The sequence below is a fragment of the Sus scrofa genome, chromosome 10, assembly GCF_054392235.1.
Source record: "Sus scrofa isolate SSC_HxYL_T2T_F1_AM1 chromosome 10, Sscrofa_HxYL_maternal_Yorkshire_Landrace_v2.0, whole genome shotgun sequence".
NCBI classification, from domain to species: domain Eukaryota; kingdom Metazoa; phylum Chordata; class Mammalia; order Artiodactyla; family Suidae; genus Sus; species Sus scrofa.
In genome coordinates, this window is record NC_139392.1 from 19,908,501 (window position 1) to 19,919,256 (window position 10,756).

The 10,756-nt window shown below is 42.4% G+C and overlaps 1 protein-coding gene across 3 annotated transcripts in view; it reads right to left on the reverse strand.

Annotated features, from left to right (window-relative positions):
* ADSS2 (adenylosuccinate synthase 2) overlaps nt 1–9,745 on the reverse strand; it is a 39,127-nt gene extending 29,382 nt beyond the window's left edge. For 2 of the 3 annotated variants that reach the window (XR_014817017.1, XR_014817016.1), the window contains exon 1: nt 9,347–9,745. Coding sequence is in view for 1 of the 3 variants with exons in the window: in NM_001097508.1 (NP_001090977.1) it covers nt 9,347–9,529 (183 nt within the window). In the remaining 2 variants the exon portion in view is untranslated. 3 annotated transcript variants of the gene reach the window in all.
* Between the last annotated feature and the right edge of the window lie 1,011 nt (nt 9,746–10,756).

Here is a 10,756-nt window from a genome sequence, read left to right on the forward strand (position 1 = left end):
TCCAGATCAATTATATCAATAGAATATATTTCTTAATAATCTCAGATGTCTTTAATTTTTTTTAGCATTTTGAATTCTGAAATTAAAACATCTAAAACCCCAAGAAACAAAAAAACAAAAATGTGGTTGCATGTTGTGGCAAGTCTCTGAGTTAAAATATAGGTTTATAATGCCTTGTATGATGTTTTCCTTATTTAATTATATTAAATAACAGTAAAAAATGCAAAATTGAGTAGGGATAGATGTGAGATGATAGATACAAATTCTTTAAGTATAAGGACTCAGTTTCTTTGCTTCTCCCATGGTGATCAATAAAGTGCTATGACATTGTTAGTACTTACTTGATATGGACTGATTAATTTTAGAAAACAAAATTTACCTACTCTATCTAGAAAATAAAGCTGTTCTACTCCCCAGTAGAATAAATCCAAATTAATAGTATTCAGAATAGATAAATCAAAGAAAATGCAGTCATCCAATGAGCGTTCACCAGTCACAAAAACATCCCCTAACTTGGAGTTTATTTTACCAATTTTCTTTGACCATTATTCTTACATTAATACTGAACATAAATATTAAATAAGTTTCTTAATGACCAGGAAAAACAGTGTATTTCACTGAAATAAATTAGAACATTATGACAGGGAGAGGGAGAAAGCAGAACTAAAATTCTGTGTTTTCAAAAATGAAGAACAAAGTTTCTTGTGTATACTTTTAATTAGTTTTTTTAAAAAAATACAGCTAACTCTATTTTTAATTATAGTGAAAACAATAAAAACCTATTTAATGCCAGTCTTCCCTCTAGAAAAGCACTAGAGGTCTACAGTGTATCAGAAAACAATTATAAATAAGAATAACCCTGAATTAATGTTTCCTCATCTCTTTATTTTCCCATATGAAATTCATTGTAGGTCAGCTATGCCTTTTGTACCTTCAGTCTCTCTACCTCCCTCCCGCTCACCCCTTACTTTGTAAATCCTGTAATCATCACCTCCAGCCATAGTAATGGATCCAGGCAAGGAAACCTGATCCGAGCCTGGGCCAATCAAGCACCACTCTCTTGGGAATTTGCTTTTGCTAGGAAGGCAGTTAGGAGTTGGGAGATGCCTATCACCTAAGTGAGCATCCTAAGGCGAAAAGCTGCCAGTTCTGGCTGCAAGGGATCCCAGGAGCTGCCTTTGTCTCTGGCCACTCTAAGGATTGGTCATCCTGCTCTTCCTTCAAACATATCCCCTTTTTGCCTAAGACAGTTTCTTGCCATGGCTTGCAAACAAAAAATTCAAATGACTCGAAAAAACAAACTCATTGGAACATAGTATGCATACAGCTGGCTAAGTTCACATATTGCACCAGTAATAGCAGAATATAAAAACAATAACTTCTGTATACTGGAAACTGACACAATATCATAAAGCAACTATACTTCAATTTTAAAAAGCGATTAACTTCTAAATTTTAATATTTACGCTGTCAAGAACAAACCTTTCCCGCAGTACCAAGAAAATACACAGTATTGCAGGATACAGGGATGATATTAACAGTATTTAGTTATTTTGTAACTGTTCTCAGTTTTTCCAGGTATACTTTTCTTCCCATTTTGATTTTAAGCTTAAGAAAGTCAGGAGTTCCCGTCGTGGCGCAGCAAAAACGAATCCAACTAGGAACCAGAAGGTTGCAGGTTTGATCCCTGGCCTCGCTCACTGGGTTAAGGACCCGGCGTTGCCATGAGCTGTGGTGTAGGTCACAGACGCAGCTTGGATCTGGCGTCGCTATGCCTGTGGCTGTGGGCGACAGCTGTAGCTCCGATTTGACCTCTAGCCTGGGAACCTGCATATGCTGCAGGAGCGGCCCTAAAAAGACAAAAAACAAAGAAAGTCAGAAGAAACTTGTTTTAAATTTTCTTTCCATGGCTTCTCAGAACCAGAGGCTGTCAAGCCCAACTCTAGAATAAAAGTTTGGATCAGGAGATGTTGATAGGTATGAAGTTTCTAGTTTTGAAGCTCCAAAGGTCCAGGAGAGATTTCTTTTTTAAAAAGTTTAGAAGCGGGGAGTTCCTGTCGTGGGTCAGTGGAAATGAATCTGACTAGTAAACATGAGGATGCAGGTTTGATCCCTGGCCTCGCTCAGTGGGTCAAGGCTCTGGTATTGCTGTGCGCTGTGGTGTAGGTCATAGACACAGCTCAGATCTGGCATTGCTGTGGCTGTGGTGTAGGCCAGCAACTTCAGCTCTGATTGGACCCCTAACCAAATGCCGTGGTTGCGATACTAAAAGGTAAAATATATATATCTCCTGATTCTTTTTTTTTTTTTTTTGTCTTTTTGGGACTGTACCCATGGCATATTGAGGTTCCCAGGCTAGGGGTTGAATTGGAGTCATACCTCTGGCCTACACCACAACCACAGCAATGCCAGATCTGCGATCTACACCACAGCTCTCAACACCACCAGATCCTTAACCCACTGAGCAAGGCCAGGGTCAAACCTGAGTCCTCATGGATGCTAGTCAGATTCCTTTCCTCTGAGCCATGAGGGGAACTCCTGTCTCCTGATTCTTAACTTAGTTTGCTATTCCATCTTCCTCCTCCCAAAAGTCACTCCTGATTTTGAGTTCCTACTGTGAGAGAGGCCATAAAGGCAGTCATCTGCCTCTTAACAGTGTTACAAACCTGAAACAATGATGTCTCTTTTCTAGCAACAGTGTTGAGGGCTAACAATTTCATGCACAGGGCCCAGAGGCATTTCTCAGGCCACTTAGGCTTCTAAAATAGTCTGTGGATTTTCTCTTTGTCCTTTGTGCTCTGAATACATCAACACTGTACTGTAATCACACAGCTCAAAATGAACATCAATCAAGAAGTCAGCGTAAACACTGCATTACAGCAGAGAGCAGCAATGCCTTGAACCTCGTGCCTTTGAACTATGCCAGCAACCAAAAAAGGGTTCCTATTTTTTATCTAGTGTTCAGGCTTCTTAGAAACTTAACAATCTTTTGAGTCGATGCTTATTAATCTGTGCAGTTTCTTGGTAAAGACTGTAAGGCCTGTAGCCCTTTCCCAATGAAACATTTCGAGATTTGCCGAAACTAAAACATCTGTCGATCCACAGCAATAAAGCAATTATAGGAGTTCTTGCTGTGGTGCAGTGGGTTAAGAACCTGACTGCAGTAATTCGGGTCACTGCAGAGGTGCAGCTTCAATCCCTGGCCCCACGCAGTGGGTTGATGGATCTGGCATTGCTGCAGATGTGGCTGGGACTCAATCCCTGGCCCAGGAACTTCCATATGCCACACATAAAAAAAATGAATAAATAAGGAGTTCCTGTCGTGGCACAGCAGAAATGAATCTGACTAGGAACCATGAGGTTGCAGATTCGATCCCTGGCCTCGCTCAGTAGTTTAAGGATCTGGCATTGCCGTGAGCTGTGGTGTAGGTTGCAGACACAGCTCGGATCTGGCGTGGCTGTGGCTATGGCTGTGATGCAGGCCGGCAGCTACAGCTCCGATTAGACCTCTAGCCTGGGAACCTCCATATGCCGTGGATGAGGACCTAAAAAGCAAAATAAATAAATAGCAATTACAAACAAGGATGAGTGTTCTTTCATAAAACCATTTGTATAATTAATTGCAATTAGCCTATGATTTCAAAGTAGAGCAAGTTAAGTCACTAGCAGTAAGTTGATCAAATTGAACAATTCAACAGTAACCAGACACACTAGATAGGAAGAGAAAACATATACAGGGTGTCTGAATTTCTTTTTAGCAAAGATATCCAAGTGCACTGCTCAATTACCTCTTTAAAGCTTAAGACAGCCACTTTACCTTACAGTATTATGGTTACCTTCCAGTTTCATATACAGACAAATGTCACACAAATGATGAAAATCTCAGGTACCTTGTATTTCTGTACCTTAAGTTAACACCAGAAAACAACTTCTCACAATGAAAATGGAAAAGGGCAAAACCTTGGAGGACCTCAGGTTCCTAGTTAAGAAGCTCTAGACTCCAGGTACCAAATTCTAATATACACACTTACTAAACAAGGGTCATAGATGACCAGGGATAGATGGGAGGATCAGACATATAACGACAACAAAAATGCATAAACCCGAAATGGTATGCAGCTCTTTGCTTGATAAAAATTCACCTAATCATTACATTTACAGAGATATTTAAAAAAAAAAACACACTGAAATTGAACCACAGATTTCAAGTCAAAAAAGTTTTCTCTCATGCATAAAATTCTTTCTTTAAAAGGTTTTTTAAAAACCTTGATACAGACAGGAGTTCCCGTCGTGGTGCAGTGGTTAACAAATCCGGCTAGGAACCATGAGGTTGCGGGTTCGATCCCTGGCCTTGCTCAGTGGGTTGAGGATCCGGCGTTGCCGTGAACTGTGGTGTAGGTTGCAGACGCGGCTTGGATCCCGCGTTGCTGTGGCTGTGGTATAGGCCGGCGGGCTACAGCTCCGATTCGACCCCCAGCCTGGGAACCTCTGTATGCCTCGGGAGCGGCCCAAGAAATGGCCAAAAAAAAAAAAAAAAAAAAAAACTTGATACAGACAAAAACCTCACTTTTAAAAATTCCCTGGGACCTCCTATTTTTTAAAGAGGAATTTTATATTGAATTAAACATAATTAAAACTTGGTTCAATTTAAAGAATCTGCAGAGTAGCCAGAGTAGCCATGGGAACTATCATCTATTCACTGCTCTTTTCAATTGCTCTCCCCAGACAATACTGAATACTCCAGTGTCCCCTTTTCCCACTGATAAAAATTCTAACATCACCAATCTTCACTTAAAGGTATGTAACTCATCCACATTAATCCTTGATGTCAAAATCTGACCTAGTCCCCAAAAGATAAGTAGTTTTGCATCCAGTTACCCAGTAAGTAAGTTATTAAGTATATATCAATTTACCAGTTCACTCTAGATCTGCTCGAGGCAACAATCTTTCCTAGATACTTGAAACTACCCAACTAACCCACACATTCTCACCAAAATTAGAGAAACAGAATAATACTGATCAGATACTGAGATGATCTCATATAATTTAAAACTTCATGCCTCAAAATAGAGATGATGGTATATTATATACACGAATACAACAGGTTTAAGCAGTAAACAACTTGAGATATCCTTATTGATCATACTTTGAGATCTACTGCTCTCAGCCGAGAAAAACCACTAAAAGTACATAGCATTCAGCTGACATCTGCGGCGGAAACACACAAAAATGACAAATATCAGTTATCAATTTTCTCACAGATACAAGACTTTAAACTAGTAAAGCCTTCGAACATAATGGTAAAAAATACTTGCTAAAAATACTAAGTAACAAAAATTAATCCACGGTTGCTGGGGATTCCATGTTAAAACTTTTTTTTTTTTTGGTCTTTTTGCTTTTTCTAGGGCCATTCCCATGGCAAATGGAGATTCCCAGGCTAGGGGTCAAATCGGAGCTGTAGCCACCGGCCTACACCACAGCCACAGCAACGAAGGATCTGAGCCTCGTCTGCGACCTACATCACAGCTCAGGGCAACGCCAGCTCCTCAACCCACTGAACAGGGCCAGGGATGGAACCTGCAACCTCATGGGTCCTAGTCGGATTCGTTAACCATTGCGCTACGACGGTTAAAACTTAGGCCAACGGTCAATTACACTGTCCCAGGTATGTTAAAATAATTGAAAAGAAAGAGCTAGAGGACTGATTTCGAAGAAATTTCTAAAGGTGATCCAGGTCCCCCAATAAATATTGGTTGAGTATTTATTTACTTCCTTTCTGCCTCACAAAGGTGCTAAGGAAAAAACAAAAAAGGAACATGTCGTCTTTGGGGGAAAAAAGTATGTTCTAGTAAGGAAAGCAAAATAATCCAAGAAAGCAAGATTTAACCACACACTGGTATTCACTTGGGAACTATTACATATCAGAAAGAACCCTGATGGTCAGGAGACACAGAAACAGCAATTGTTATAAAAATGCAAGAATGGCTTACCTTAAATGCTAATTTTCCACCACCTTCAAAATTACAGAAATGGTTTATAAGATTTTAGCTGTACAAGGTCAAGGCATTAAACAACACTGATGTTAACTCCTTTTAAGTTATCTTTCAACCTTTCTGATTATTTCAAGGAGAAAGTCGCAGTCTACTGCTGGCCTGTCTTTTACATGTCTTTGTCACTTGCTAATACTGGTTTCAGAGCCTTCAGCATATACCAGTATCCAGCTATAAATTTACGATTTTTCAGTGTGTTTCCTTTGATGGCCAATTTTATACATAGCAAGTGACAGGATACGCTTTCCCTTAATAATTAATTTTAGTTAATATTTCCTCTTTATGTTAACTTTAAAACCCTGGGGGGGAAACACAAAGGAGAGAAATAGTGCTCAAGTTGCCTGATCACTGGCAACTTCATGCCTGTCATTGTAACCAAGACTACCAAACTTAACTTTGCCCAACAATAAATAAGCCCTTGCTTAAGGCCTGGTATAAACTGCAAAGTTAAAAGCTCTGTACCTTCTACTCAACAAAATAAAGGAAATAAAGAATCATAGTTTACTTGGAGAGGATAGGGGGGACTGTAATAGGCTTCCTTATAGAAAAGGGCCTTCCTATTTCCATACTTTAATCCTTGAAAAGCCTAGCACCCTTCTTCATTCCTACCCTGGCAATACTTATTTAGGTAAGTCATCCACTAGTCTCTAAGCTCCTTGTGGGCACAAGCCCTGCACTTCTCAGCTTTTAATTCTGGGCTAAATGGTCCCCTGTAGATACTCACTATATCATTGCTGGATGAGTGAACAGTGCAAGGAGTTGGTCCTATGCTTAATTATTCTTCTCTTTTTCTTAAGAGACCTATCGATTTAAAATTAAGTCATTCTTTCATGCAAGTTCTACATACTTATTTAAGGGCCTAGAGCATCTAACAAGTTAAAAGTAATGCCCTATAAATCCTGAATCTGAAATACACCCCTTAAGTGCTATAATGATGAAACAACACCAGTTTTGCATCTCTTCTTTCCAAAAAAGCATTTTATATATTAAAATATACAGTTTATATATAGTGTCTGTTTTTCTTTTAAAAAATTGTATTCTTCTTGGAAGAAATTCCTTATTTTATGATTCCATTATTGAAATAGAGATACATTATACATATACCACTTCTGGTGAAACACAGTATAAAATTAGAGTTTATGGCATGAATATGACAAAAATACATAGATTAAACTCTAATAAAGTACATATTATTTTCAACAATACACAAAACTTGAATCATTAAACAAAGCAATTCAAGCTCCAAATGTCTTTCCTAAAGCTGACTTTCCCCAGCTCTTTATACATACTCATTAAGAATTTCCACATTCCATAACCTTCAATTTTCTAAGCCAGGAGAACTTCACTAAGTAGACGTCAGCCGACTAGAAGTGCCTAAAGTTAACCAAGGTGAAACAAAAGGGATATACTGAAATCTGTTCATTACTTGTTTACCTGCACTAATAAGACATAAGAACCCTTCTTAAAAGCCACTAGAAGAATACCAAATTTTTAAAATTAAATAAGGAAGGTAAGTTAAAAGTTGACATAGGTAGTAAAGTCTGCCTAATAAGCCTTTATCTTCAGCTAACACTTTAAAGCCAAACTTGGCTCCTTCTCAACCATGTCTCTCTAGCCTTTCCAAGGGCATCAGTTCAGATTGGTCCATGACCTCCTTCAAGACAACCTTTACAGTAACATAGTAACACTGTCTCCAATCAACAGACTGATTCTACTACTTTTCAAAGGGATATTAAAATTGAGGTTCTTCTAGAATAAATGCAAAATGGTAACATTCCCCCAGTCTTCTAACAAGCCATGATGTGGCTCAACCTGAGGACTCCTATTGTCAGGTAAGAAAGATGTCAGAAATGAGTGAAGTAAATAAACAGCCTCTCTCTCCTCCTACCCAGAAAGAATAAGGTGCCCCCATACTACTTTTTCCACAGCACAGCCAGATTCGATTTTAAGACAAAAGGAAGGTGAAGGCCAGCTTTCTGGAGCAGCTCCTAAGGCAGCGAGAGGCAGGAATTCAAAGGCAACCCTTTAAGGGTGTCATTAAGCAAGGTATGTGTGTGGCCTGAGGGGTGGAGAACTGGAAGGTGGTGGTGCTAAGAGGCCACTGGTGCCAACAGCTATCTTATCCAAGGAATGGACAGGGTGGATTTCTGCCTGCAAAAAAAACCAAAAAACAAAAAACAAGATTTTTGCATTTTTAACTTTTGCTGTACCTACGATTAGCTTTTCTGCAGGCTCAAATGGTGTTCCATTTTGGGTAGAAAACTAACACTCAAGTGGGCATAAAAACTTGTTAACACACACAGTGTCATCATGTTGTGTCATGTATGTTCAGGAGGAAGAAAGATTCTTGCAACCTAAACAGGGAGCAGGTAACTTCAGATATTACATTAGAATTTGTTTTGAAAGTGGTTATTGCTCAACTATTTCGATTTTTGAAATTGGTAATAGTTATTTAAGAGCCTTTACAAAGGCCTAGCCTCTAGGCTGCTTCAAAGCAAACGACAAATAGGAAGAAAGCTTACACTGGAAACCACGTGTCTCCCGGTAGGAAGTACATTACTATTCCATTTCCCGGGTTCGTTCTAGATGTGAGCCGTAACAATGTAAATATTTCTAAATACTGGATTTGACATCCGTGTATTTACTTGTCTCACCTGTAAAAGAGCTAGGATTCCCTCCTCTGGGACCAACAAGTAAAAATAATTTCCCGTTAGTATACCGGGTACAGAGGAAAAAAGAAAACGGGGCCATTAAACAGTTCTAACCCCGGAGGTGGGTTCTCGCGTCAACAAAGTGGACCGGAGGCGGCAAAGCTCTTCAAGCTCGGGGCCTGCAGGTGCAGGAGCGGTGAGTCTGGATTTCGGGGCAGTTCGGCCCACTTGGTCCCCCTGGGCGGGTGGGTGAGGATGGGGAAGGTTCTGCGGCCGCGCAGGGTCTCCGGCTCCGAGTCGGGGGCAGGCCTCGAGCGGTACATCCTCAAACTCAAAACCGTATCCCGCCTCCACCCTGACCCAGTCCCGGGTTTGAGCACTGGTCCCCAGACCGAAAACTGCAACTCTCCAGGCATCGCGCATCTCAAAGGCACCGCATCAACCTGCATTCTCTTCCAGAGCCTCCCCGAACCCTCAACCCAAGACCCCTCGTCAGGGGTCTCTGACCTCCCGCCATTTCTCCACTTCGCTGTAGGTCATAACATGAGGAGAGACCCGCAAGGTGACACCTTAGTTTGGACCGTAGATTGGAGTTCTGGGCCCCAGCTCCCGGGCTGGCTTCCCGTCTGAGCCCGGCCGACTCACCTGGCAGCGGCACACGATGTCGGCGTCTTGCGCCAGCAGATCCACCACCTTCCCCTTGCCTTCGTCGCCCCATTGCGCGCCGAGCACCACCGTCACCCGGTTGCCTCCAGGCCGCGCCCTGGGGCGGCCGCAGTCGCCGTTGGGCAAGGAGGATGCCGCCGGGTTGGTCTCGGCGAACGCCATGGCTCCAGAGACGCGAGGAGAGCCCGAAGGGGACGCGGGCGGTCGGGAGTGCGCGAACTGAACTGCTCTGCCGCCGCCAGCCACATGCAGAGGAAGAAGGAGCCAGAGCCAGCCCGCCCCTGCCCCTGCCCCGCCTGCCGGGTCGCCACCCTCCCGCCAGGCCCGCCCCGCCCCGCGTCCCCGCGGCCCTCTCGGGGAGGGGGGCACCAGGACCTCCCCGCGCACGCCGGCCGCGGCAGCACCGCCCCAGGAAAAGGATACGCCCCTTCCGCGACCGGGCGCGCCCCTCCAGTGCGAACCCGGCGAGCAGAAAGGGGAGGGGGCGTGGCTTCAAGCGTGCCTCAGCCTCGACGCCCCGCCCACTCGCCGGGGAAAGGCCGCTTTTCAAACTGGAGAGGCGCGGAAGTGCGTGCCGGGGCGTCGGACTACAACTCCCAAGCAGCGCTCTGGCTCAAGCGACGTATTCCGGTGATTTGGTGTCTGCCATCTGCAGGTTTCGGTCTCTGAATATGTTCATTTTTTTAAATCATCTTTTAATTTGTTTCTATTAAGGAATGAGATAATGTATACAAGATGCAAAGGGTGGAATTTAAAAGTACAAATGAGGTGAAGTTGGGACAAATTACAGACAGTATTGGAAAGTAAAGCTCTGCAAGTGAGAACAGAGATGGGGACCAGGATCAAAAAGGGCAAACTCCAAAGTAAGGCAGTCATGCAGAGGACATTAGTCCTGGAAACGTAGAGATCTAGTAGAGCCCGAAACCTTCTCATTTTACACTTTAGTAGCAAAGTCTCAGAGAGGGGGAGTCAATTACCAATGTCGCGTAATATGTGCCTGATACTGTAATGCATTTTTAATTCCCACAACCAAATGAGATAAGTAATATCTTATCCTTATTTTACAGGGTTTAAAAGTTAGCTAACTTCCTCTAAGGGGGGTTGAATTGGTACCTAAATGGTCTGAGTCCAGAGCCCAAGCCCTTTCTGTATATCGTGCTCCTCCATATACATCAGGTGCCGCTAGATTCCCAAGTATACTGTGAAAACAAATAGATCCCACTTTAAATGGCATCGGGAAGCCCAAAGGGGAAACTCTCGTGCAGATACCCCTCCTAGCAGACTGCATATCCAGAAGGAAGATAAGAATATAACTTCTTCTGTGGTAAGGGAGGACATTTTTCACATAGGAATTTTCATGGCCCTCTTTAAAAAAAAAAAAAAGGAACG